At 58.4% G+C, this 27,793-nt stretch overlaps 1 protein-coding gene across 3 annotated transcripts; it reads left to right on the top strand.

Moving 5' to 3' along the window:
* Positions 1-994: 994 nt before the first annotated feature.
* Positions 995-27,511, top strand: CLUH (clustered mitochondria homolog). Of its 3 annotated transcripts, none has more exons than XM_031967814.1 (26): positions 995-1,182; positions 8,933-9,117; positions 13,093-13,264; positions 16,421-16,564; positions 16,927-17,054; positions 17,225-17,379; positions 17,581-17,706; positions 18,191-18,338; positions 18,569-18,661; positions 19,355-20,049; positions 20,306-20,511; positions 20,843-20,950; positions 21,151-21,251; positions 21,762-21,914; positions 22,001-22,063; positions 22,220-22,464; positions 22,670-22,754; positions 22,849-23,002; positions 23,083-23,222; positions 23,353-23,433; positions 23,751-23,876; positions 23,968-24,089; positions 24,487-24,580; positions 24,661-24,795; positions 24,880-24,953; positions 25,904-27,511. In XM_031967814.1, exons 1-26 carry the CDS (start codon positions 1,146-1,148, stop codon positions 26,085-26,087), a joined length of 3,954 nt encoding a protein of 1,317 aa, XP_031823674.1. In that variant the 5' UTR covers positions 995-1,145; the 3' UTR covers positions 26,088-27,511. The 3 variants fall into 3 exon arrangements, with proteins under 3 accessions (XP_031823674.1, XP_031823673.1, XP_031823672.1); XM_031967813.1 differs by lacking the exon at positions 995-1,182 and adding an exon at positions 5,861-6,837 and having other exon boundaries at positions 20,846-20,950; XM_031967812.1 differs by lacking the exon at positions 995-1,182 and adding an exon at positions 5,861-6,837.
* Positions 27,512-27,793: the final 282 nt, after the last annotated feature.

Raw genomic sequence — 27,793 nt, 5'->3', positions numbered from 1 at the left:
AAGGCTCCCCCGGCCGCTCGGGGACAGAGAGCAGGGTGCAGGGGGCCGGGAGAATGAGCGGGCACTGGCGGCGCGAGGTGGAAGAGGGTTTCAGGGAAGGACAACGGGCTGTGGGGGTCCTTGTTCTTTGTGTCCCCGGCGCCTTAGCACGTGCCCGACGCACAGCAGGTGCTCCATGGCTCGGGCAAAAGCCTCCCGTCCCGGGCGGGATTAGGGCCGAGGAGCGGCGGCCGCGGCCATTCTGCTTTCCTCTCATTCTGCGACTTTGAAGCAGGACCAGGCTTAGCCGAGCTCTCCCGTGTCCCAAGGCCCTTCTGGGCCGCCCTTGACGTCGCGGGACAGAAGGGACGCTGCTCGGGGGTCCCGTCCACCCCCCAACCCCCCCAAGGCCGTTTGCCGGGGACCCCTCCCTAATCCGGGCCCGGAGAGCGACCCGGGGGGCGCTCGAGCTCGCCAAGGGCATCCTTTTAGCGAAGGGACGCTGGGAGCTGCTGAAGGTTTGTGAGCGGGTGAGCGGGGGGCAAGGGTGCGAGCGGAGCGGGGTTAGTGGGGAAACTACCCCCCGTGACCTTGAACAAGCCCCTTCCCTACTGCCCCCGACGCCCTCCGAAGCCCGGCTGCCCCTTTGGGCACCGGAGGAAGTTACGTTAGCCCCGAACTCCCCTTCCTGCGCCCGCCCGTCCGAGGGGAAGGACGCGGGGGACGCCGGGGGAGGCTCCTCGTTCGCCTCCAGCTCAAGGTCACGCCAGATGCTCCTCCTCCGAGGACTAGTCCTGGGCTCCCCGCCGAAGAGGCGCGTGTCTCTTTAAGGCGTTGGGCGTCGCGGGCGCGCGCAAGGCGTTTTGTCCTCGGCGGGCCGCCGTGCGCGGGGGCGGTGTCGGGGCGGCGGGGGGGCGGGGCCGGGCCCGGGGCGGGGAGCGGCGGCGGCGGGGTCAAAGGTGACGCCGCGCACCACGTGGGCGGCTGCCTGACTCCGTCCTTCCGGCCGGGCGGTGCCGGCGCCGCCTTGGGTTACAGGCGCGGCCCGAGCGAGCGGACGGTCCAGCCGGAGCCCAGCCCAGCCCGAGAGCCAGCAGCGGCCGCCATGGTCATCAAGACGGACGAGCTGCCGCCCGCCGCCCCCGCCGACAGCCCCCGGGAGCCCGATGCAGGGCGGCGGGAAGGCCCGGCCCGGCCCGGCCGGTGAGCGGGGAAGGGACGCGGGCGGGGGCGGGCGGGAGGGGTTCTCGGGGCCCGGGCTTGGACGGGCGCCGGCCTGACTGCTCCTGGGCTGCCCTGAGGGCCCTCGGCTTCCTGGACCTTTGGGCCTCTTTGTCTGGGCTCTGAAGCCTTGGACCGACAGCTCCCGCCCCCTGCGCCCCTCCGGCCTTCCCGGGAAGCGCTGCCCTGGACCCTGGCCCGCGCCTCCCCCCCGCTCCGACCTTGCCCCTTCGCCCGCCTCTCCCTGAGGACCCTCCCCAGGCTTCAGCTCCGCGTCGCCCCCCGACCTTGGACCCCTCTCCGGCCTTTCTGACGCCCCGGCTGAGACGCCCGCTGAAGGGCCGGCCTCCCGCCCTCGGCCCCGTCTCCCCGCCCTCCCCATCCTCGCCCCGGCTCTCGGGCTCTGTCTCCAGGCCCCCTCCCCTCCCGGCTTCTCCCCGCTTGTGTCCCGGGCCCGCCGGGGACCCTCCGCCTCAGACCTGCCCCCTCGGAGCCGCTCCTCGGGAGGGGGGGGCCCTGGGCTGGGGGCCTCGGAGCTGGAGCCGGGCCTGCTGGGCTCTCCTGCCCCACCCCCTCCTGAAGGTCACCTTCACCACCCACCGGGCCGGACCCCTCCTCCCCCAGGGCCGGTGACCCCCGTCTCCTTCCTCGGGCTAGCCCGACGAGGGATCCCCGCCCCCCCCAGCCCGCACGTGGTACTCCCTCCCCTGTTGGGACCCTGTCCGGCTGGGGCCCCCCCTCCGGGCCGAGGGGCTGCTGCACCTGGCCGGGGCCCGGGGCGGCGGGGCCGGGGGGCTCTCCCGGCGCCTTTTGGCAGCTGTCAGGCGCCGCCGCCATCGGGGGAATGGCTGTGTGTATGGGGGGGGTCCTGGCTGCCTTTCCCGACCCCTCGGGCCTCTGCTGCTCGGGCTGCGCCCACCCGCAGTCCCCTTGTGAGGGAGGGGAGGGCGCCCCCCGCCGGGCCCGCCCCGCTTGCAGGTAGGCCCCAAGTGCGAGCTCGGGAAATGCTGGAGGCTCCGGGGCCTTGCAGCCAGCCAAGAGCCATCCCCGCCCTCCTCCCAGTCCTTTAGGGGTCCGCCCGTGCCCACGTGCCTTTTGTCCACACTTCTTCGGGTGGGGCGCTAGCCCAGCGTCCCCCCACCCTGGTTTCAGGGGCTGCCGGACCCCGACCGCGCCTGGCCCCGTGGTGGGAGGCTGGGTGACCTTCCTGCCTGGGCCGGTAATTTCTGGGGACGGTTTGCTCCTGGCCTCAGCACGTGTGCCGGGCAGCCGAGGAGGCCAGGCTGGGAGGAGCCTCCGCGCCCCCTCCCCTCGCTGGGGGGGCCCGAAGGGGAATGTGGGAGGGGGTGGCATCGGAGGCATTTGCATCCTCACTTATCATTAACCCACCCGATTGCGAAAAATGGGTCTGCTCCAGAGCGGCTGTTTTTAAAGCAAAGTTCACTGGTGGCCATTCCCCCCCCCCACCCCCAACTTTTCTCCACTCCTTTCTCCTTCCTCTCCTCCCACCTCACCAACCATCCCAGTGGGGCAGGTGTCAGCCAGCAGGGAGTGGCCGGGGTGGGGCCGGCTCTCCCACTTTCTCAGGCCCTTGCGGGGGAGAGTTCCGATGCTGAGCTGCAGCCCCAGGCCCACGTCTCCTCCCTTTCCGGGCCCTTGCCTCCCGGCTCTCGGTGCTCCCTTTTCCTCCGCGTGGGTCAGCCTCTGCTCCTCTCACTGGCTCCCACAAGAGCCGGGGCACTGTTCTCTCCTCCTGCCCTGATGGAGCTCCTGCTTCCAGGGTAGAAGACAAGGCTGTGATGTAGGTGATGGGGGGGGGGGGCTGGAATTGCCAGTTAGGGTCTCCTGGCTGCAGCCCATGGGGGGGGGCAGCCACAATAGGGGTAGGGTGGTATCATCCACAAAGGGGCGGCCTTGAATAATTATGCTGAGATAGAGGGAGAAGCGCTTGTAGGCAAGGATCCGGGAGATTTGGGGGGGATGCTTTGAGGCCTCTTCCAGCTCAAAATCTCTGCCCCTGTGATGACTTTTACAGCTGAGGAAACCGAGAGGTTCAGCCCAAGGGTCTGTCACAGGCAAGGGGTCAGGGGGCAACACGGGCGTCCGACGTCTCCCCTGCCTCCCGTCCATCCAGTGCACTGTGACAGGGAAGTGTCGGGTATTTGGATTATAAATGGGAAACATGAGCCGCAGCCTGGGGCTGGTGCAGGGGCTGGTCACAGAGTCTATGGCAGTCGGCCGCTGCCTTTGGCCCGAAGGGCCGAGGCCCTCCAACAGCCATCCCTTCTGAGAGAGCCGGCCCTGGAATGTGGGGGCTCGCTTAGCCCAGCCCCTCCTTTAGAGAGGAGGAAACCGAGGGTCCAAGAAGTGGTGCCCAGGGCCCTCTCCTGTCTAGCAAAGAGTAACTTGCAGGGGTTAAGAGAGCAGGCAGGTTTTTCAAGTTCTTTCTAATGTGTTAGGCGGTGTTCTTTTCCAAGTGTCTGCCCTCCGGGTGATCACCTTGGGGAAAGACAGCACTTTGTCGGGCGGTGGGGCTTTGGGGGTGTGGGGAACAACTGGCTTAAACTAGAGGAAGGTGAGGAAGCCATCAGAGGGGGTCAGGGCTGATCTGACCCGGCTTGCTACCCTAACTCCCACAGACTCCAAATGGTCTTGGCTTCTGGGCACTGCCCAGGCTCTCCTGGCACCTCTGCCAGCAGCTCCCCTCCCCGCAGCTCCCCTCCCCGCTGGCCCAGGACCTTCCTCTGCAGCATGGAGTGTGGGAGGGAGAAGCCCAGGAGCTGTCTAGTCTCCCCTTGGTGGATTCCCTGGGGCAGGGGTGTAGCTCCTCACTGGGCTGGGGTTGAAGGGAAAAGTGTTGAGGCTGGCTGGGCCTTGGGAGGGCCCTGGGACCCGATCCAGACTCAGGTAAGAGAAGCTAGGCCAGGTGTTTGATGGGAGTGGGGTGGGCGGTCAGGAGGGAGTAGGAAAGAACACACCCGTGTGTGTGTGTGTGTGTGTGTGTGTGTGTATAAGAGAGAGAGACAGATCAGCATTAGCTCCATTTGGGGCCTAAGATCTGGATTTAGGGACTCTGTGGGGGGTGGACCCCACTCAAGCCCTTTGATCATAGATGGAGAAAAGTCGGGTTATGGGCAAAGGAGAATCTGTTACTATGAAAACTTGACTGTTACATTAGATTTGGAGTAGGGGTGATAGGAGCCCTAAGAGGGATAGCTGCGACCCTTCTGATCAGCCCTTGTTATTTCTGTCTCCTCGGGACCCTTCACCTCCCAAAGAGGCCCCAAGAGAAATAATTATGTCATTTTATCAGGCTGATGGGCTGGGTAGAAGACAGAGGCCGACCTTGGAGCTGGGGGGCTGCTGGCATTTGTTTATCCTTGCTGTGCTACTGACAAGCTGTGTGACCTTGGGAAAGTGAACTTTCCTGGGCCCACTTTGTAGAATGAAGGCTGAAGGCTAAATGACCTCAAACTCACAGCAATTTCAAAACAAAACCAAAAAGAGGCCCTGAGGATCTTGCCTTCTCTATCCAATCCCAAGGAAAAGGAGGTGGGAGGTGTGTGTGTCCTGTAAAGTCCCCCTTTCTTCCCCTCTCCAGTGAAGAAATCAGATTGCAGACTTGTTTGGTCTCAGAATTGGGCTCACCTTACCGAGGGGAAGGGGGCTGCCCTTTGTGTGATGGAATTAAGTTCTGTATGCTCACATTCTCCCTTTCTTGGGTTTCCTAGACCACCACCAGCAGAATCTCCACCTGAGAGTCTGCCTCACAGAAGTTAGGGAGGAGAGAATGGTTCTGGTTTAGAAGGATGCTTCTAAGCCCCAGGGACCGGTACCTAGCTGCCCACCTCCTCTTGGCGCTTTTGGGTTGTGGGAAAAGGGAAGGCCTTGATGTTTTCCCCCCACTGGGTTGGGAAGGCAATCCAATACCACCAAAGGTCCTCTATCCCCATACCTGGAAATGGGCATTTCCCCACTGATTGAGAGTAGGGGTTTGGGGGGGGGGGTCTTCTCCAGGGGACATAGTAGATGGAAGTCTTCTGTTAGGATATTCTACTCCATCTCTTTTCAGACAGCCCTCATTAAAGGAGTAGGAGCTGGAAGGGACCTTGGAGGCCACAGAGTGAGGAACTCTAAGATTCAGAGTGGTCAGATCTGGGACATCTAGGACTAGGATATTCGGGGCCTGGGAGGAGTTTGGAGGAAACACTGAGTATTTGGGGATCTCTGCTTCCTTCCTGGACTGATTTCTGCAGCTGGGTCTGGGCCAAGCTCATTTGTGTCCTGGGGGGCTGTGGAGATCAGCAGAGGTATTGGGGCTTTGACCCTCCCTCTTTTTCTCTCTCCCTCTCTCCCCCACACCCCAGGCTCTGGTCACTGGATCCCTGAGCAGTCTCGCCCAGGCTCTGGGTGTACCCCCGGCCCCGGGCTGGTCTGATGGCCTCACCCACTGGTATTAGGGGCTGCTTTCCTTTAGCCCTTCTCCTATTCCTTCTTTTGGGGCCTTTACATTTCCCCTGCTGTCAGCTGGGCTTCTGGGAAAATCCACAGAGAGGATAGAATTGGCTCGATTCCCCTCCCTTCTCTGAGGCTAGTATTTCTCAGGGGGCGGGGAGGGGGGCAAGCTCGCTCCTTATTGGGGGCTGAGAGGCTGGGTCACGAGATCAGTAGTTGCAGAGAACTCGCAGTCCCCTTTCCGCTTTCTTGCCGCCCTCTTCTCTCCAGAATGTGACTTGTAAAGGGCCAGGGCACCTGTAAGTGGGGCTCCAGACAGAGCCCTCTGGGCAGACAGACCTAAGAAGACTTGGGGGGGAAAGGTCATATCCCCCCACTCTACCATTTCCCTGAGGAGTTTACAAGAAGATTTAGTGGCAGCTCTCTGGAGAAAGGACATTTTGGTGAGGCCGTCCCCAATGTCCTGGGCTGGGGTCTGTGCCAGCTGCTGTTGGCGGCTGGCAGAGGCTGTTCTGTCTGTTCCTGCCAGGGATGAGGAGAGGGCCCCCCTCCTGCCGAAGACTCCTATTCTGGAGAACCCCTTGCTAGTGCAGAGCGGGCCAGATGTTCCCTGTGCCAGGGACCCTTACCCAGATATTATTCCCAGCAATGGAGAGAGTAGGGTTCAAGTCCCCCTTGGAGTAGAGACAGCTGGCGATGGAAACCTTCAGGTTTTAAGAGTGTGTTCAGAAGCCTGTCCCGCTGCTGTCCTTCCAGCTGACCTTGAGCCGGCCACCCAGTGGAAAGGGTTAGCCAGTCCTCAGGCCAGTGGAGTAGAGCAGGGCCTGGTGAAACCTGAAGCTGGCAGTGCCGGCTTTAAAGAGGGCAGCTGGGCAGGGTCAGAGGGTGGGCTGGGTCTTGCCAGTGAAGCCCCATTCACATATAACAGCCATGAGTCCCTGGCCCTGGGGCCCCTTCGTAAGTTAGAGGCCCAGAGCCAGGATTCCCCTTGGCAGGGTGGATGGGGGGCTCCACCATCAGACTTGGCGTGCGCTGGGAGCCTCTGTAGCCCCCAAGAAGAGCATTCCAGTCCCAAGGGCCCAGTGCCCCATGGGGATGAGAGCTCGGGAGTGCCAGAGAAGAGGGAGGAAATGCAGACCCCGCCGCCACTGCTGCTGCCTGCACCTGTGGGGCTTGAAGGAGGTGGGTCTGGGGTCAGCAGGGGCCCCTTGTCCTTGGGTGGTCAGGGGTAGATCAGCCCTTCTCCATGCCAGCCTCTGATCTGTGTGGCTGGAACATGTGCTCCTGGTAGGTGAGGGAGGATCAGGTTTCTGCCTTGGGCTGGTCCACACAGGAAATGTGACTCTGGGCCCCAGGGAAGGCCCCCCACTACCCCAGAAGCTTGTTGTCCTAGGAACTGCCCGAGGATCAGGAATAGCTTCACAGCATGGACCGGGAGAGCTCTGAGCTCCTGGCTGCGGTAGTGTTAGGCGTGTGCGTGTGTATGCAGGAGAGCATGAATGAGTGTGCCTTGGGTGTGCCTGTGTAAGGGCTGTAGAGGGGCATGTCTCTGTAGCTGCATTTGCAGGCGTGCACACCAACGCCAGTGTTCCCACGTGTGAGTGAGGGCGAGTGTCTGGTTCCCCCCATGACTGAGCCTCATGGAAGGGGGGGGGGCCGTGTTGGAGGTTGGTAGCTAGGTTTGGGGCTCCCGGGTCCTGATGGAGGGAAGTTCACCTCCGCTCACGGTCTGGATGAGGAAGGGAGGGCTCCCAAGGGGAGTGACAGGTCACAAGCAAGTGAGCCGGTACCTCCCAGGAGTCTTGAGGGGCTGTCCTTGGAGATGCTCTTCTGCATCTCTGGTGCCCAAGCGAGGGTTACAGGAGAGCCGACTTGCCCTGGTCCCTGGCTGGGAGGGCCTTGGGACCACCGTGGTAGAAAGGACCCACATCTTGGTCCTTGCTTGTGGTCTTCCATTCGGGAGGGGAGCCCGACTACTGCCCGTGACCAGAGTGCCCCGTGGGCCGGCCCCTCTCCAGAGGGTTGTTTGGCTGCTGCTCCTGGATTCCGGCTGTGTCTGCTTCTGTCTTCAGAGATGGTCCCATGAGGGGATTCCCTGGGGTCACCCCCAGTGTGGCAGTTGCTGCTTGGCCTTCGTGGGGGCAGTCATCTTGTTGGCTCTCAGTGCTGAGGGGGTTGTTGGACCCTCTGTCCCTTTCGCAGCGCCCCCCCGGGAGGAGCCCAGGGGTCAGATCTCCTTTTCTTAGGGAGCACAGATGCAACTTCTGGCCTCAGGGACCCCGGGGAGACCCCGTGCTTGTTACTTTCAGCTCCTTGTCTGGGGTTCAGGTGAATCGGCCAGATCAGAGTGACAGATGACCAGAGACAGATCACACCTCCCCTTGCAGGACACTTTGGGCCACAAGAGGTTGACTCGGTGGAGGCAGATCGATGCCAGTCTCTGTCCCAGGCATGGGGGGGGGGGTGTGGCTTCTGGCTTAATTTTCCCATAGGGGAAGTCCCAGAACCGGGCTTCTTCTCCCCTCCTGATTCCCAGCATAAACCATAGAGAAGAAGGGTTGGCTGACACAAGACACTCCTGGGGGGCACGGCCAAGGGGCAGGGGCAGGGGCTTGAGCCCTGGGGAGATGATGGTTGGATCGGGAGGCAGCTCGCCAGGCCTAAGGAGCCCAGGGGCATGGCAGGGACAGGGATGTGGAGTGTTGGTCACGCACACAGAGGTTTGGGGTGCAGCATGTGCCGAGACCTTGAGCTCCCTCAGTCCAGGTGCCAGCCAGGAAGGCTGGGCCTGGGGAGTTTGGGCATGGAGATGGTGGCACTTGGAAGGAATGGGCCCCATTCTGGCGCCATTGGTCAGGCCCCCCCCCCCTCTGCCCCTCCTTCCCTGGCCCAGGCTGGCAGGGAGAGTTTCTGAGAGAGTCCTTCCCTGAGACTGGGGGTAGGTAGGGCCTTCGCAATGACCTCATGCGGCCCTCTTGATTTGCTTTGCACTTCCCTTGCGCCATCACGTCAGTGCAAGAAATGCACTGAACTCATGGTGGGAGTGAGTCATGGGCTCAGGGTGGAGGGAGAGAAAGGTGGTGCATACAGCTAGATTGGGGGGCGTTCCTCCTACCCCCGTAATGGTTCCCATGGTCCTCTTTTCTGAGGAATTCCCAATGAGCTGAGGGCTGTAGGCGAGGCCCGGGCCAGGATGTCTCTGGCCTGGGTGCCCTTGGTGATTCAAGAGGCCACCCCCGGGGTCCTGCTCTGATCTCTTCCTCTTCCCCAATCCCAGAGCTCCCAGCAGTCATGCTGCTGAATGGGGACTGTCTGGACAAGAAGAGTGAGGAGCCCAAGGAGAATGGGCACGAAGAGGCTGAAGGCGGTGACGAGAGCAGCGGGCAGGAGGTCATTGTCATACAGGACACCGGCTTCACTGTCAAGATCTCGGTCCCTGGGATCGAGACTTTCTCATTGCAGGTGAGGAGCCTGAGTAGGGGGCTAGAGGAAGAGGGGAGGGAGAGGAGCCCCTAAGCGCCCGTGGGGCGGCACATGCACCTGCCTCAGCAAGGATCCCATGGTCCTGCTACAGGATGGAAGATCTTTTGACCTGACACCCCCAGGTTCTCCTCCTTTAAATGCCAATTCTTGTGCTGTCTACACAGCAAATATTGTTGCCAAAATAGTTTCCACTTTTTTTATTCATGTTTTTGGTTTTCATCACCGCCCCCTACTCCATCCCCCAGCCCCATGCCCAACTGGGAGAACATTCCAGACCTGAGGTAAAGTCTGCAATAGATTGTAAAAGAAAGGAAGGAAAGTGGAGTAAAATTCACTTTGATGGCAACTCTGACAGGTGTTTCACGTTCCACACTCCTGACCCCCACCTCTGCAAAGTCAGGAGGAGGTTCCGGGTCACAGTCTGAACTGGGAGAATAGAAAGACTTTTTAAACCTTAAAGTCCACTATGAATGAGCTGTCAGGGGGGCCTGAGCGCCTGGCCTGCGTAGGAGGTGTGGACTCCTTGTCTTCTCATTTTTAGGCTTCCAGACACTCAGAAGCAAGAGGGAGTTTTGCCGCCTTAGAAGGCGACAGAGGCCCAGAGGGACAAAAGTGGCTGAGCTCTCCCATCATCCCCAGCCCTTCAAGCGCCTGGGCCTCCAGAGCTGGGAGGGGCAAGGACTCCTTAGGAGCTGCCCAGAGCGGGAGACATCTAGGGGTGTCCCCTTGGGCAAGGATCATTTCTTGGAGTGGAGATTAAACTAGAAGCTCTTCATGTTCTTACCTAAATTTTTAATTTGTAAATTTGTCCTGTCTCCCCCTTGCCTTGTTCATCTTCTCACCCTTTCAAAGGCTTGCTTGTCACTTGGTCTCAGGCCCTGCTCCTGGAGAGGCCAGGGAACCAAGGCCACATGTTGAGTTGCTGCTGTGGGAGTACCTTGGGCCCAGGCCTGTCCCTGCAGAGTTGCCTGTACTCTGGGCTCTGATCCAGGAAATTGCTTAGCTCCTGGTAGCAGCAGGAGGGAGCTGACTGTCCTGGGGCCCAACCTGAGAGGGGAGGGATGTAGTTTGGGGGGAAACACTAAGACAAATGTTAAAATAATTTTCCTTCCCTCCCTCAGTCCTTTGGTCCTCATCCCAGAATGTAGACACTAGGAGCATCTGTGTGGGCTTCCAGGAAGAAGCCTCCCAGGAAGGAGGACTAGTTAGGGCCCCCTCAGCAAGAGGGCCCAAGTCTTCCCCTTTGAGTTCCAGCTTAGATATTCTCTTCCTCCTTCTAGCCCCTCCTGACCCTTCAGTTCTTCTGATCTCCCATAGTTACCTCACTTCCTTTTATTGTGATTGGTTTGTTTCACGTGTGTATTTTTCTTGCCACCAATCCATTGTGGAGAAGCCAAAAGGATAGTGCCAGAGAAAGGCCAGAGAAGCAGTTTGGGTATAGGACCAGCAGCTGACTGATTAACCTTAGGATAGTCTTTGAGAGCTTTGTTCTTATTTGTAAAATGTACACATCTAATTGTAGAGTTTGTGTCAAATGAAATTATAAATTTAAATGAACAATTTTACCCCTTAGAAACTTATTTTATTTTTTCACAATTACATGTAAAAATAGTTATTAACACTCATTTAAAATATATATTTTTTAAATTCCAAACATCCTACCTCCCTCCTCCTTTTCTCATCCCTCCTTGAGATTGTATACATATAGTCATGCAAAACATTTCCATATTTGTCATGCTGAAAAAGAGAATGTGGATTTAAAAAAAAGTCTAAGAGAAATAAAATAATATATGTGAGTCTGTATTTAGACTCAATTCTTTTTGAGTGGATAAAAAATAGATAGCATTTTTCATCATAAGTTTTTCAGAATTGTCTTGGATTATTGTATCTGACAATAGCTATTTATTCAGTTGATTATCATACAGTGTTGCTGTTACTGTGTAAAACATTCTCCATACTCTGCTCAATTCACTTTGTGCCGATTCATATAAGTTTTTCCATGTTCTGAAACCATCCTGCTCATTTTTTTATACAATAGTATTCCATCACAATCATATACCACAACTCATTCAGCTATTGATGGGCAGCCCCTTAATTTTCATTTCTTTCCACTACAAAAGAACTGCTGTAAATATTTTTGTATTTTCCTACCCCTTTTTAAATTATTTCTTTATTAAACATTTTTTCAGTATTTTATTTTGCTAAATACACGCAAAGATAGTTTTCACCATTCACCTTTGCAACCTTGTAAAACTTGTCCCCAATTTTTTTCTGCCTCTCCCCCTCACTCTTTCCCAAGACAGCAAACAATCTGATATAGGTTAAACATGTACAGCTATTTTAAACATTTTCATAATTATCTTGCTGCACAAGAAAAATCAGATCAAAAAGGAAAACGACCAAGAAAAAAAAAGAGCACATAACATGCTTTGGTCCACATTCAGTCCCCATAGTCCTTCCTCTAGATGCAGATGGCTCTCTCCATCACAAATCTCTTGGAATTGCCTTGAATCACCTTATTGTTGAAAAGAGCCATGTCCATCACAATTGATTACATAATCTTCTCATTGCTGTGTATGATGTTCTCTTTGTTCTGCTCATTTCACTCAGCATTGGTTCATATAAGTCTCTTAAGAGACTTATATTTTTTTCTGAAATCATCTTCCTCATCATATCTTATACAATAGTAATATTCCCTTGCATGTGTTTAACATATATTGGATTATATATATCATGTAGGGGAGGGGAAGGAAGGGAAAAGTATTTGGAAAATAAGATTTTGCAAGGGTGACTGTTAAACTATTTTTGGATGTCTTTTGAAAATAAAAAGATGTTATCATCACATACCATAACTTATTCATCTAGTCTCCAATCGATGGACGCCCACTTAATTTCCATTTCCTTTCCACTACAAAAAGGGCTGCTACTGTTTTTGCATAAGTGGGTCTTTTCCTTTTTTTTTTTTTTTTTCTCTTTAAGATACAGGGCCAATAGCAATACTGCTGGATCAAAGGGTGTGCACAGTTTTATGACTCTTTCTCCCCTTTAAAAAAAAATCCCTATGGGATACAGACCTAGTGTAGTATTCCTCGGTCAAAGGTTATGTGCAGTTTTATTACCCTTTGGGCATAGTTCCAAATTGCTCACTAAAATGGTTTGATCAGTTCATAACTCCACTAACCACTAGTGTTCCGATTTTTCTACATCCCCTCCAACATTTGTCATTTTCTTTTTCTGTCTTATTTGCCATTTTCAAAGGTCTAATGTAACTCGGATGTTTTAATTTGTATTTCTCTAATCAATAGCTATCTAGAGCATTTTTTTATATGACCATTATAGATAGCTTTGGTTTCTTCTGAAAATTACCTGTCTATTGGGAAATGACTTGTATTCATAGAAATTTGACTTGTTCTCTATCTATTTGGGAAATGAAGTCTTTATCAGAGAAACTTGATGCAAATCTCCACAACACGCCCACCTTCCTTTCCTCTTCCCCCCACTCCGCTACATCTTAGCTACATTGGTTTTGTCTTTGAAGAACGTTAAAATTTTAATGTTAATTAAAATTTGTAAACTAACATTTTATAAAAATAAGCCATTATTTTTTGTCTCTTGTGTGTACACTTACATGTGTAATAATGCCCATTTAATTGACACATCAGATTCTTGGCCCTGTAGTTGACACTCCCCCCTCTGGGGATTAGAAAAGTCATAGACTATAGAAGTCAGATCCAAGTAAATTTTAGCTTTTTTTTTTCCCGCCTCAGAGTGTGGTTGGGTTTCAGGTAGGAACCAGAGAACTGTCTTGCTCCCACCCCCCTGTCTCCACCAAGGAAACTTCTTGGTCCTAAGTCAGAGTTGGGGATTGGGGCCAAATGCTTCTTTTAGCCTTGGGGTTGGCTCATGGGGGAGCTGGGAAGGCTCTCACACTCAGTCCGGGCTTCTCTTGTACAGGTTTCTCCCCAGGAGATGGTTCAGGAGATCCACCAAGTGCTAATGGATCGGGAGGACACCTGCCATCGCACATGCTTCTCTCTGCAACTGGATGGCAATGTGCTTGACAACTTCTCTGAGCTCCGGACCATTGAGGGGCTGGAGGAAGGCTCCATGTTGAGAGTGGTGGAAGGTCAGTGACTATTCTCAGGAGGAAACTCTCCTGAGTTCAGCCGTGTGGGGGTGGGAGGATGGTTAATGTATTCATGATCAAACCCAGATGCCCAAAGGATCAGAGTCGATTGCAATCAAGGTAGATGATGTAAAAATCGATATGGGTCCAAAAAATAATGTGTATAAAGCAGATTGGGTTAACATGATAGATGACAGCATGTGGGAAAGACTTGGGGCTCTGTAGGAGTCGGCAGCTAGCTGGAGTAGCCACAGGCTCTTTTCTAGGGGCTTGTCTTGGCTCTCAGTGGAGATCACTCTTTTACTAGATTTTTCACCCTCTAAGAAGAGTGACTTGTTCTTTGTCATCTTTACTGGGCTCTGAGATATAGATTTGGAAATGGAAATGGAAAAAATAAGGTTTTTAAGCCTTCCATCCCTCCCATCCCTGGAGTTAGTCCTCTGCACTCACCTCTACATCTAGTATTTCCTTTTCTTCTGCTCCCTTTCCTGAAAATAAGTTTTCTTCTCTGAGCTCTTGGACTTGGACTGAGCTTTCCCACATTTGGTCAGTGCTGGGTATAGTTGTTGGCCTCCTATTTTTAAGTTCTGTGCAGTCAGGCCTGGATCAGGGTCCTGGCTTGCTGCCTGTTTGGGCCCGGGGCTTCCCCTGAGCTGCCCAGCTTTGCCTCCAGCTGGCCCCTGGAAGCCTGTTTCCCTGACCTGCATCCATGCCTGGAGACTCGGGAGACATTGAACTGATTGTTTTCCCTCCACCAAAACTTTCTCTGGTGCTTGGTGGTCCTAATCTGTGCTTGTTGATCCAGAGCGTTTCTTGTCAGGCACCAGCCACAACCCCCTACTGTACACGACTGTGTGTACAGTAGTATGAAGCTGCTTCAGCTTTTTCCATTTGTGAACACTTTACAGCTGAGAAATTTTTTTTTACATGACCATGGGTGTGTAGGCATATAAAGTAGTTAATACAAATCAAACCTATGCTGACAATAAGTCATTATTTTGCAACCCCCACATTCTGTCGAACCACAATTTAAGAGCTGGGCAATATATATTAGCTGGTCTCTTGTTTTCCGAGGAAGATAGATACCACCAGATGGGAGCTTCCTTCCTTCCCGCTGTCTACTCCTTGAGGTTCCTCACTGTTTTTATGGCCTTAGAATCTTGGAACAGGTATATCTTTTTTTTAATGTGATTTTTTTTTTTTTCTCAATAGCATTCTTCCAAATACATGTGAAGGTAGTTCTTAACATCCTTTCCTGTGAGACTTTGTGTTTCAAACCTTCTCTGACTCTCCCCAAGACCCATCCCCAACACTCCGATAGACATTAGACATATTCAGTCCTTTTCAACGTATTTCCATACTGGAACAGGGCCCTGCCAGAACCATCCTTCTGGGTCTGGCTTTGGACCAGACCTCACTGCTGCCTCTCTTTGCGATCTCCCTTCCAAATACCTTCCCTCTTTGACATCTTCAGTCTTGATTTCCTCACCGACTTCTTCCCAAATCTCTACTACATTAGAATCACAACTTTTGCTCATCCTAAAAAGGCTTTTCGGATACCCCTCCACCCGTTTTCAATCTCTCCCCTTCCCTTTGTGGCCACACTTCTTGCAAAATTCAATCCAGTCTCTTTCCATCCTTCTCATGCTGCTCGCAGGCAGACAGGACTCAGACAGTCAGTCCTAAGCACTTTCTCTGTGCTAACCTGAGTTTGGACACCCTCCCCTGGAAGTCTCCTCCCCAGATGCCAGTGTGGGCACAGGGCCTCTGGTAGCATTCTCCCCTTCCTCGGGTTCCCTTGAACACGCTTCTCTGTGTGCATGGAGAGCTGCTTGTTTGGTTTGGGGACCCAGTTCCCCTCATATTGCCTCTTTTCTGAGCTCACTTGAGCCAGGCTTCTTATCCAGTGGTCTCCCCTTTCCTTGACTTTTCTGCCCTCGTGCTCCCGGCATCTTCAGGCTCCTTTGCTGCGACAGAACTTGGAATAACAACTTGACTCTTGGCTTTGGTGGCAAGGGACCTGGGTTCAAGTGCTCTTTCTGCCACTTCTCCCTGGGAGACTTTGGACTAGTCACTAGGCCTCTCAGCCTCAGTTTCTGCCTCTTAAAATGGGCCTGACAGTCTCTGAGGGGCTTTCTGGCCTAGAGCTGGGCCCCCAGAGACTCGTTCCTTCGTGTGCCTTCAGCTCCCGCCTTTCCTCTGCCTCACTCACTTTCCCAAACAAGAGAAACGGCCTGTTTCCAGCTTCCTGTCACTGGAGATTGACCCGTGCATCCGTCTCCAGGAGTGCTTCTCCGGGTTTGGGATTCTGGCCTGTGAATACACAGCATGGGTAGTTTGGTGCTCCCAGGATAACTCGGCACCGGCTTCAGTGTCTGCTGTGCTGGGGCGGGCCATGAGCAAAGCCCTCCGGCCGGATGTCCCATGAAAGCAAACGTCAGCCGTTCTTTCTGACAGCTTCAGGCCCCGGAGAACCTGGTTCCTGAAAACCCTTTGTTTCAAGGCCGGTGGCGGGGGAGCTTGCCTAGAACTAGGCTCAGGTGCCTAACCAGCTGTGTGGCCTTGGTGGGGTTAGACCTCAGTTGCCCCTTTTGTGAAATGAGAGGTTTGGCTTTGGCTTAGCTGACCTCGGAGGCCCCATCTGGCTCCCTGTGACCTCCACTAGCTTTGTGGCCAGGCCTGGGCCGGGAGGTCTCTGTCCTCCTCTGCGCTCTGGGACCTTTCGGCCCATGGGCTCACCTCCTGCCTGGGGCACTCTGGCCTTCCTCCTGCCCTGGGCTGCCCCTTAGGCCAGAAGCTGTCCCCTTGGACTTGGTATAATGCTTCGTTTCTGCCCTTTGGTCATCCCTGTATTTCAATAAGACGGACCTTTAGGAGCTGGGCTACGTGTTACTGGGGGACTCTGGGGGGTTCCTTTGGCTCTGCTTCTAGGGCCTGTGCTGTCTGTCCTCACAAGCCCAGCTGCGCTCTGCACGCATGCCTCTGAGACTTGTGAGGAAGCTTCCCGCAGGCTCCAGGGCCGGGAATGCGGAAGGAGGTGTGCTGGGCGCTGGCTTGCGCTTGCCCCTCTGCTGAAGCCATCCCTGGGAAGCAAGGAGGGATGGGCCCACCCCTTCTGAAGTGTATTTCTGCTCTGAGTCTGTGACTCCTCCCCAGAGCCCTACACCGTCCGGGAAGCCCGAATCCACGTGCGCCACATCCGAGACCTTTTGAAAAGCCTGGATCCCTCAGATGCCTTCAACGGGGTAGACTGCAACTCCCTGTCCTTCCTCAGCGTCTTCACGGATGGTGACCTAGGAGGTACCCACCCCTCCCTTCCTGGGGTCCTTAACTCCCTTCACCCTCCTTGCTTCCTGTGTCCCTACCTCCGAACCCCTGCTGGGGTCCTCACCCTCCTGCTCTGCAGGGTCCCTAGGCTTGTGGAACCTGGGCAGAGGGCAGGACGGATGTCTTTTCCTGAGGGACTGGGGGGGGAAATGTCCTGCCCTTACTGGCAAGCCCCACTTTGTCCTGTCCCAGGTCTCCTGGGAGACATCCTGATGATAGGATGCCAGTCTGATCTCCAGGTTGGGGATGTGAACCCGGCGTATGGCCTGCCCATGTAGGGGCTTGTAGGGGTCGGGGGCCGCTTGTCTCACGGGGCCAGCTTTTTGCCCCTTCAGATAGCGGAAAGAGGAAGAAGAAGGGCATTGAAATGGAGCCGATTGACTGCACCCCCCCTGAGCACATCCTCCCTGGAAGCAAGGAGCGGCCGCTCTGCGCTCTGCAGCCTCAGAACCGGGACTGGAAGGTAAGTTGTCCCTGGGCCTCAGGCCATCCAGGGAGACCTGGGCTCCTGCACTGCGCTGGCTCCAGGGCCCCCCAGGCCCGTGCCCACCCACCCACAGCCTGGGTCCAGCAGCTTTGACTGCCGCTGTTCACACACGCACGTGCACGCGCCCACCCTTCCTGTCCCCACAGCCCCTGCAGTGTCTGAAGGTGCTCACCATGAGCGGCTGGAACCCCCCACCTGGGAACCGGAAGATGCATGGGGATCTCATGTACCTGTTTGTGATCACGGCAGAGGACCGGCATGTCAGCATCACGGCCTCCACGCGCGGTTTTTACCTGAACCAGTGAGTGTGCCCCTTGTCCAGCCCGGCCCCAAATCTCCCCCCCTGGCCCCTGCCTGCCCATGGCTTCCTTCCCCGCCCCCTCCCTCTCCCTTCTCTGCCCCTGCCCCCACCTCCTCCTCCCCCCCTGAGCTTGGGCACTATCTGGGCACAGTTTCTGGGCCCTGACCAGGACTGACCGTGACCACTGACGTCTCCTCGCAGGTCCACCGCGTACAACTTTAACCCCAAACCTGCCAGCCCCCGGTTCCTGAGCCATTCCCTGGTGGAGCTGCTCAACCAGATCAGTCCGACCTTCAAGAAGAACTTTGCTCTCCTACAGAAGAAAAGGTGAGGTCTCTTCCCGTCTAGCCCAGCCCCTGTGCTGAAGGCCCCCCCACCCCGGGTCCAGCTCTGAGGCCTGTCCTTGTTCTTGTTCACTGCCGCTTTCTCTTCTTGGACCCAGAGCTGGGGTTCGGGGTGGGACCTTCCACCACAGTGTGTGACTGGAGAAAGGGGAGCTTGCCCAGGACCTCAGGGTCCTAAGCAGAGCCATTGGAGGGGGTTCCCCGAGGAACTTGGGTTGGTATCAGACAGAGGACCTAAAACCCCGCTGTCAGGGACTCGTGTTGTGGTTGTGAACACCCCTGGCCTGGATGCTTTAGGCCCGACTCGACTTCCTGCATCCGCCCCTGGGGCTCTGAGTGGGGGAGTCTAGGGGGGAAAAAGGCAGTTTTGGGGAGAGACCCCGCAGAGGAAAAGTGGGGCCGGCTCGTGCTGCGCCGGGGGGAGGCCTGTTTGGTGATGCTGCTGGGGGGTGTCTCCCCGAATGCAGGGTCCAGCGCCACCCTTTCGAGAGGATCGCTACCCCGTTCCAGGTGTACAGCTGGACGGCCCCCCAGGTGGAGCACGCCATGGACTGCGTGCGGGCCGAGGATGCCTACACGTCTCGGCTGGGCTACGAAGAGCACATCCCTGGCCAGGTGCCCTGCCAGCCCCCCTCTCCCCTCAGCCTCCTGGGTACTTGTCCAGAGCCTGCGACACCCCCCTACCCCCCGTGTGAAGGGAGGGCAGGAGGGAGGGGGCTCGCGGTTAGGACCGCCTTGGCTTGTGGGCTGATATGGGTAAGGGAGGGAGGCTGGGCCTGTCCCCAGGAGCCATGGCCGTGTCCCAGAGGCCTCTAACCGCTCGACGGGCTGGGGCCTTCTCCTAGACTCGGGACTGGAACGAGGAACTGCAGACCACAAGGGAGCTTCCTCGCAAGAACCTTCCTGAGCGGCTGCTGCGGGAACGCGCCATCTTCAAGGTAGAGAGAGGAGCACCTGCTCTGTGGTTTCCCAGGCCCTGTTGTTGACTGACGTAGGCGGGCTGATGTAGGGCCCCTGGGGGGAACCCAGGTCTTGGTCAGGGGGCTTGGGGAGCAGAGAGTATGTGGTTGCTCCTCCCTTCCAGCCCCCTTCTCCCTCCCCCCTCCCACCCCCCCATGATTCTGGCCACCCTACAGCGTTAGAGCCTCAAGCTGTGCAAACTGAGGCCCAGAGGGGGGAAGAGCCCAAGGCCTCGTGGGTGGTGAGGGCGGGGCTGGAGGCAGGACCCCCTGTGCTCCTGCTCTCCCAAAGTTGTGGCCATACCGCTAGCCTCCGGGCCGCTCCTCAGCTCGACTGCAGCATCCCAGGCTGGGGGGCCCTTTGTGAGGCCTTCTCATCCCTCTTCCTGCAGGGTGACCTTGGTGCTCCCTCACTGAATGTCCGGGAGAGGGAGCACTGTTAGCTTGGGATGCTGTGCCCCCCCCCTCCCGGGGGGGAGGGGCAGGGACCCAGGAGGTGGGGGAGCAGCACACAGAGCAGCACACTTCTGGGCACCTACATAAGGGTTTAAAAGCCTTCCTCTGAGGCCGGGGGCCCCGGGCCCTCTGACCCCAGAAGGGCCGGCTCTTCGAGGGGGGCAGCAGCTGAGCAAAGGCCGGATTCCCTCACTGAGCCGACTCTCTGCTGGCCAGGTGCACAGTGACTTCACGGCAGCGGCCACGCGGGGAGCCATGGCGGTCATTGATGGCAATGTCATGGCCATCAACCCCAGCGAGGAGACCAAGATGCAGATGTTCATCTGGAACAACATCTTCTTCAGTCTGGGCTTCGACGTCCGAGACCACTACAAGGACTTCGGGGGGGACGTGGCCGCCTATGTGGCCCCCACCAACGACCTGAACGGGGTGCGCACCTACAACGCCGTTGACGTCGAGGGCCTCTACACCCTGGGCACCGTGGTGGTGGACTACCGCGGCTACCGAGTCACGGCCCAGTCCATCATCCCTGGCATCCTCGAGCGGGAGCAGGAGCAAAGCGTCATCTACGGCTCCATCGATTTCGGGAAGACGGTGGTCTCGCACCCTCGCTACCTCGAGCTCCTGGAGAAGACCAGCCGGCCCCTGAAGATCCAGCGGCACCGGGTGCTCAACGATCGCGACGAGGAGGTGGAGTTGTGCTCCTCCGTGGAGTGCAAGGGTATCATCGGCAACGACGGCCGCCACTACATCCTGGACCTGCTGCGCACCTTCCCCCCCGACCTCAACTTCCTGCCAGTGGCTGGCGAGGAGCTTCCTGAGGACTGCCGGCGGGCCGGCTTCCCCAAGCCTCACCGCCACAAGCTCTGCTGCCTGCGCCAGGAGCTGGTGGACGCCTTTGTGGAGCACAGGTGAGGCTGGGCCCCCGTGCCTGGCACCTGGGAGCTGCCCTGTGCAGCCCGAGGCTCAGGGGATTGGCCCAGAACAGGGCACTCCTTCCGCAGGACCGGGCTTCCTGGGCCGAGACATCCTGCCCCAGTTCCCCCCCCCCACACACACACACAGGAGATGGGGCGCAGGGAAAGCAGAGATCGGTCCCAGGCCTCCCCCTCCCTGGGCTGGGCTAGGTGCAGTGTGCTGGCCTAAGCCCTGGGCCTGGTCCTCCAGGTACCTCCTCTTCATGAAACTGGCAGCCATTCAGCTCATGCAGCAGAAGGCTAACAGGGCCGAGAGCTCGGGCCCACTGGAGAACGGCGCTTGTGAGGCCGGGGCCTCGGAGAGCCCGGAGGCCCTGGAGGCCGCCGAGGAAGGGGCCAGCGGCCTAGCCAAGGTGAAGGAGCTCGCGGAGACCATCGCCTCCGACAGCGGCCCAGGTGGGGCTGGGGCCGGGGGCGGGGGGAGCCCTGAGATCGGCGGGTCCTGGGTCATGTCCTCGTGCCCTGTGGGGTCCGTGTCTGTCACTGTGGATCAGAGCCGAGCCCTGGGGGTGAGCCCGGGTGCAGGCCGCGGGTGCCCCCGCTCCTCCTCACAGGCTAGAAGAACTGGACGTGGCCCGGTCTGCCGCCGGGCCTGACGGAGCTGATGGGGAGAGGGGCTCTCCGTCCCGGCCGGGCTTCCCCCAGACAAGCCCCATCCATGCCCTGCCCTGAGAGGGAGCGGCGCCCTGCTTCTTCCTCATCTCCCCGTGCCCTTCTCTCTCCCCAGCAGTGGACCCCAAGAGCCGGGAGGTGATCCAGAACGCCTGTAAGGCCGTGGGCTCCGTCAGCAGCACCTCCTTTGACATCCGCTTCAACCCTGACATCTTTTCACCAGGTGGGAGGCTCAGGGGTGTCGGGGCTGGAAGGCCCCCCAGAGGGCCCAGGGATGGGGTCAACAAAAGGGGTGTGTGTGCATGGGTGGTTTGGGGGAAGGAGCTGCAATCTGAAGGCAGCCTCCAAGTGGTTCCAGGGTGAGGGTGCCTGCCCCCTTACCCCCAGATCCATCCTGCCCCTCTCTTCCCGCTCTGCTGATAGGTGTGCGATTCCCCGAGTCCTGCCAAGATGAAGTTCGAGACCAGAAGCAGCTTCTCAAAGACGCTGCGGCCTTCTTGCTCTCCTGCCAGATTCCCGGCCTGGTGAGGGCCCAAAAGCCTAGGGGACGACCCAAGTCCAGCCGCCTCAGTTAGGCAGGAGCTGCCCTGGGCTGTCCTGGGAGCGCTCCTCGCTCCCTAGTCCTGTGTGGCCCTGGTCTGGCTCCCGCCCCCCCCGGCCTGGGACAGAGCAGGCTTGGGCCTTTTCCTTTGTAGGAAGTCCCGGCTCACACCCGCCCTGGGTCTGGGCCTCCCTACAGCTTGGGGGAGCCCTGTAGGTCACCCCTCTGAGCCTCGGGTGTCTTATCTGTAAAAGGGAGAGGGAGGCCGGCGGCCCTGCACGTGTCCTGTGAGACGCTGGCCCTGGAAAAGGGAATTTGGGGGAGCGAGATGACCTCCTTGGTCTTCCGGGGGCCCTTGGCACTCCTTTGCTGACTGCACTCCTCGGGGGGGTCCAGGGGAGCAGGATAGGCCCACCCAGACTGGGGGGCACTGGGTCGGGGGCTTCTGGGGCTTGGGGCACCAGCGCCTTCCTGACTCCCACCTGTGCCCCAGGTGAAAGACTGCACGGATCACACGGTGCTGCCCATGGACGGCGCCACCTTGGCAGAGGCCATGCACCAGCGCGGCATCAACATCCGCTACCTGGGCAAGGTGCTGGACTTTGTGCTCAGGAGCCCGGCCCGACCTCAGCTGGACCACATCTATGTGAGTGGCACAGCCAGGGTGGGGCGGGGGGCAAAGGGAAGGCGCCTCTGCAGCAGCTGATGGCATCTCCCCCCAACCCCTTGCAGAAAATTGGTATCAGCGAGCTCATCACCCGCTCAGCCAAGCACATCTTCAAGACGTACCTTCAGGTAGCCCCAGCCCGGAGGTAGCCCTGGGCAGGGGGGGCCCACAGTGCACTTGGGGTGTGCTGGGCCCCGGGGCTGGCCTTGGGGTGGGCCAGGCGTGGGCTGGGCCCTGGGCCTCTTAGCCGGGCTGGGCCCTGACCACCCGTGTGTTTGCCCCAGGGTGTGGAACTCTCGGGCCTCTCGGCGGCCATCAGCCACTTCCTGAACTGCTTCCTCAGTTCTTTCCCCAACCCCGTTGCCCACCTCCCCGCCGATGAGCTCGTCTCCAAGAAGAAGAACAAGAGGAGGAAAAACAGGCCCCCAGGAGGGGCCGACAATACGGCCTGGGCCGTCATGACCCCCCAGGAGCTCTGGAAAGACATCTGCCAGGAGGCAAAGAGCTATTTCGACTTCCGCCTTGAGTGGTGAGGGAAGGGGAAGGGGGGTCAGGGTTAAAGGCCAAACATGGGGGCTGGGGGGGTGGGGCCTGAAGAGAGGATGGGCCAGAGAACGGGCAGCCTCTGCTTGGGGAGCACGGCGGCGAGGGGTGCTCCTGGAGCCTGAGCAGAGGCGGCCCAGGAGGGAGCCAGAAGCAGGGCTCCGAGACACTGAGCTCGTGCTGTTCCTTAGTGAGACCGTCGACCAGGCCGTGGAGACCTTTGGACTGCAGAAGATAACCCTCCTCCGGGAGATCTCCCTGAAAACCGGCATCCAGGTGGGTGCAGAGACCGCGCCCCGGCTGACCCGGCCGCAGGACTCGGGGGCTGGAGCGACCCCCGGCTCATGCCCCCTGCTGCCGCCCCCTGCAGATCTTGCTCAAGGAGTACAGCTTCGACAGCAGGCACAAGCCGGCCTTCACCGAGGAGGACGTCCTCAACATCTTCCCCGTGGTCAAGCACGTCAACCCCAAGGCCTCCGACGCCTTCCACTTCTTCCAGAGCGGCCAGGCCAAAGTGCAGCAGGGTGGGCGCCTGGGGCCGGGCCGTGGGGGAGGGGGTAGGGAGCACGCGGGCACGGGATTACAGGCCTCGCTTCCCTGCCAGGCTTCTTGAAGGAGGGCTGTGAGCTCATCACGGAGGCCCTGAACCTCTTCAACAACGTGTACGGGGCCATGCACGTGGAGATCTGCGCCTGCCTCCGCCTCCTCGCCCGGCTTCACTACATCATGGGGGACTACGCCGAGGTGGGAGCTTCTTCCCCAAGCCTTCATCTGCAGCCCAGAGACGGGGGAGGGGAGGGAGGTCCGCTCAGGTGGGAGAAGGGCCTGAAGGCGGCAGCACCACTGAGCTCTCCTCCCCCTCCCTGCTTCCTAGGCCTTAAGTAACCAGCAGAAGGCCGTGCTGATGAGTGAGCGGGTGCTGGGAATCGAACACCCCAACACCATCCAGGAATACGTGAGTGCTTCGGGGCCCCCCGGCCCGGGCTGGGCGGCTTTGGCCGAGGTCCCGGGTGTCCTTGGGCTGTTTCCTCATCTGAAAATCGAGGGGGAGGAGGGACGTGGAAGTAATGCCCGTGCCTCCAGGCACTTGGTGCCTTTCAAGGGGAGGGAGGCGCCTGCGGGAGAAAACCGGGGCTCCGTATTTGCAGTTAGGAATCAGGGGTTGAGCTCCTGGCGCCCCCAGGGACGAGAGGCGTGAGCTGAGGCTGCGAGGCGTGAGCTGAGGCTGCGAGGTCAGGAGGCAGGGCCTGACTCTGTCCTCGGCCTCCGCAGATGCACCTGGCTCTCTACTGCTTCGCCAGCAGCCAGCTGTCCACGGCCTTGAGCCTGCTCTACCGCGCCCGCTACCTCCTGCTGTTGGTCTTTGGGGAGGACCATCCAGAAATGGCCCTGCTGGATGTGAGTGTCGGGGCAGGCATTGGGGGAGGGGGGGAGGCAGGGGTCCGGGGGGTATGGCCCGGCCCCCGCCTCACGCCTGGCTTATCCCCAGAATAACATTGGACTGGTGCTGCACGGGGTCATGGAGTATGAGCTCGCCCTGCGCTTCCTGGAGAACGCCCTGAGCATCAATGCCAAGTACCATGGGGCCAAGTCCCTCAAGGTGGCCCTCAGGTGAGCAGGCAGGAGGGACCCTGAGGTGAGCAGGCACTCCTCCCAAGAGGAGCCCACCGGGCCCCCGGCCTTCCGAGCTCCCCTGAGACCTCTCTCGGTCTCACTCGAGCCTGAAGGAGGCTTCACGAGAGGCCCTGGAGGGCTGCTGATCATTGTGTCTAACCCAGCACCTCCTGTGGTGCCATGGGAGGCAGAAAGACCACCCTCGGCAACCAGGGTTAGAGGGACTCCCCTGATGCACTTCCAGACAGACTACGGGGCCCCACCCTGCAGCCTTCCCAGAGACTGGAGGGAGGGAGGCCCAGGATCTGGGCAGAGTGGAGGCCATGGCGCAGGGGCCTCCCTTGTCACTACGGAGCGAGGGCAGAGCTCACCGGGTCCCCCTCTGCCTCCACAGTCACCACCTGGTGGCCCGGGTCTATGAGAGCAAGGCCGAGTTCCGGTCGGCCCTGCAGCACGAGAAGGAGGGCTACACCATCTACAAGAGCCAGGTGAGGGGGTCTGTGGGCAGAGGGGGTAGGGGGCAGCCCATGCCTGGGACGGGGTCTCCTGACCCGGCTTCTCTCAGCAGCTCGGAGAGAACCACGAGAAGACCAAGGAGAGCTCAGACTACCTGAAGTGCCTCACCCAGCAGGCTGTGGCCCTGCAGCGCACCATGAATGAGATCTACCGCAATGGCTCCAGCGCCAACATCGTGCCCCTCAAGGTACCTGGGCCTGCCACTCCCCAGCCAGGGTGGGAGGTGTGCCCGCAGTGCCCGGTCTCACAAGCACCTCTTGTCCGTGCCCAGGTCACAGCCCCCAGCATGGCCAGCGTCTTGGAGCAGCTCCACATCATTAACGGCATCCTCTTCATTCCACTCAGGTCAGTTCAGGGTCGGGGGGCAATGGGGGAAGGGGGCCTGGGGTGGGTGCAGCTCGAAGGACACAGCCCTGCCTCCCTGCCCCTGAAATGGGCCGTGGGGCCAAGTGCGAGTTCTTCAGAGGCCCGGAGGCAGGCTGGCTTTTGGCCTCTCCCGGCAGCCCTGGGTCCCTGGGCTTGGCGGGCTCGCCCTCTCCTGGCCAGCCATCAGAGCGGCCCCCCAGCCCCTCCCAGTGACTTAACGGGGGTCACTCGCTAGGATGGGTTAGTGTCTGAGGCCAAGTTTGAACTCCTGACTCCAGGGCTGATGCTCTATCAGCTGCGCCCCCTAGCGGTCTCAATGGTTGGAACCAGCACCATTTTTTCCTCTCCCCTCTCCTCCCCCCCCCCCCCAAAACATCTTTAAGCCCCAGCTTCTCCCCTCAAGTTCTGCTGCTGGCAGAGCCACAATGAGGGCCTTGGGAGCCATTGGGTCTCGTTCCCGGGGCCCTCTTTGCCGTTTTCCCTTCCTTCACTTAGCTGGCAAGTTCCGGCCCCTTTGTTGGCCAGAGGTTGGTTTAATTCCAAGGAGGGATGGGATTGGATGCCTCAGTTTCCAGGGATACCATTTCGCCTTTTTGAAGTCTCCTCACGGCTTCCCCTGTGTTCTGGATAGGGGAAATCGTCAAAGGAGGGGATCTGGCTAAGGGAAGGGAGTGTCCCTGGAAGTCTCCCCTCGAGCTCTTGGACTTTCCCAGGAGTGTAAAGAGATGGAAAGAACTTTCCCAGGAGTGTAAAGAGATGGAAAGACCCCGCGTTTCCAGGAGTCCCTGGGCCGCCAAGTTGTCCATCCCCTGGTTTCCCGGGCCTCGAGTTGTACCGTAACACGTGGGGGGGGGTGTCAGGTCTGGGCTTGGGCACCAGGTCCTGGCCCTCTGACCGAGCGTGCACCTCTCGCCAACCTTCCTCCTCAGCCAAAAAGATCTGGAGAACCTCAAGGCCGAGGTGGTGAGGCGGCACCAACTTCAAGAAACCAGCAAGGCCGCCACACGGGAAGCCGCCGCCACTGCTGCCGCCGCCGCCGCCGCAGGCTCTCGAGAGGAGGCAACGTCCAGCCTCTTGCCAGGGGACGACCCCCCCACCTTGAGCTCAGTATGATGTTTCTAGGGGTAGAGAGGGAGAAACTGGACACTCGCCCCCCCAGTGATTGGCAGAGGGCAGGTAGACGCCATGTCCTGCTGGTCGGGGAAGGGGTCACGTCCCCTTCCTCCCGAGCACCTTGGCCCCCAACCAAAATGTTCTTGCACTGGTACAATTAATACACGATGCAAAGTCCTTCTTGGAGCCCTATAATTGGATGGAACGTGTGAGCATGTAGCCGCTGGCCAGGGACAGTGGGTGCCAGGGGCAGCCTCTGTTCCCCCCCTTCTCCCCACGTATTATTGATCAGTCCATTTCTCATGTGTACATAGCCCCGGCTTATTTCCCCAAATGGACTCTGTGGAGATGAGATTCTTTCTCAGGTCATTCGTATGCTTGACGTAAGGACGCTGCTGCTACCTGTGTTGTTGCCTCCGCCGCTGCCGCCTCCTCCTGAGGGTCTGCCCGCCCTCGGCCTGGGTGCCCAGGCTCCAAGCCAAACCGCGGGGACCCCCCCTTCTCCGCAGAGGGGATGCCCTGGCCTGGGCCCCCCACCCCCTCCATGGCACCTTTGGTCGCTAACGTTAGCTTTTCTGCTTTAGGAAAGAGCCATTGCCCCCTCTGCAGCACTGTGTCGCTGTGACCGTTGCCACAGGGTGGCCGGGCCCGGGGGAGGGGAGCTGTCTCGGCACCGTCTCCACGCCGGGTCCCTTCGCCCACCGCCGCCCGTCCATCTGTCCACAGTGCCTGGCGAGGTGCCGGACTGTGTCTCTGCGCCCCAGCTCAAATACGCACAGTCCCATTCCTGCCCGACCCCTCCAGAGCTTGAGCTGAGCACCTCCCCCTTCACCAACTCCGGGTCCTCGGCCGGGACCAGGAGTGGGCGAACCCCAGGGGAGGAGGGGGACTTTCAACGTGAATGTATTTTTTTCCTCCTCCCCCCCCCCTTTAAAGCTGTTTGAATGGTAGGGGGAAGGTGGGATTTACTGAGTGAGGGGAGCCCCAGAAGGGGAGCAGCACGAAATCATGAGTGTGGACCGGTCACTCCCTCTCCCCCCTAAAGGGACGTTTTTAACAATTGTGTGACGTGGCTCAAGTCGGGGTCCTTTCTGTCTCTTGCTGATCATGGTCACTACTGAGGATGTTTGCGGGGACCGCGGAGCCTGGGGGCGCCAGGGGCAGGGGAAGGGACTGCCGCGCACCAGGTGTGTGTGAGGAGGGTGACCTGTCGTGGGAAATGCCGCCTTCTCCCCTCACTTGAAGCCCTGGAGGTCCAGTCCATCCAACCGCCTTGTTTCAAAAATCAGTGTCGAGAGCGAGTGTGAGCGAGAAAGTGAGTGTGAGCGTGTCCCCACAAGCTGATCAAGAACTTGGGTTTCTTGTTTTTAAACCATCACATCTTCGTTTCACATTGGAATAAAGTGAATTTTTGAAACCTGCTGCCCCTGTCTCAGAGCTGTGCTTTTTGAATTCTGGGAGGGACCCGGGCAACAGCTGGGGGAGGGGAAGCAGCAGCAGCAGCCCGACCCCACATGGCTGGACCTAGAATGAGCAGGGGAACACTATCCTCCCCGCCTCAAAACCGGGTTGGATTTAGAGCTGCTATAGGATTGTGTAATGGGATGTCAAGAAGCTGGCCCCTTTGCCCACGAGTGACTGGCGAGGTCTTGCCTTCAAGAGGGTCCCCCAGAAGCTTCTTAACAGGAGTCAGGGCAGGTTCCACA

This window comes from Sarcophilus harrisii, chromosome 4 (assembly GCF_902635505.1).
Source record: "Sarcophilus harrisii chromosome 4, mSarHar1.11, whole genome shotgun sequence".
In the NCBI taxonomy this organism is placed as follows: Eukaryota; Metazoa; Chordata; class Mammalia; order Dasyuromorphia; family Dasyuridae; genus Sarcophilus; species Sarcophilus harrisii.
This window is presented reverse-complemented; position numbering and strand designations above follow the sequence as displayed.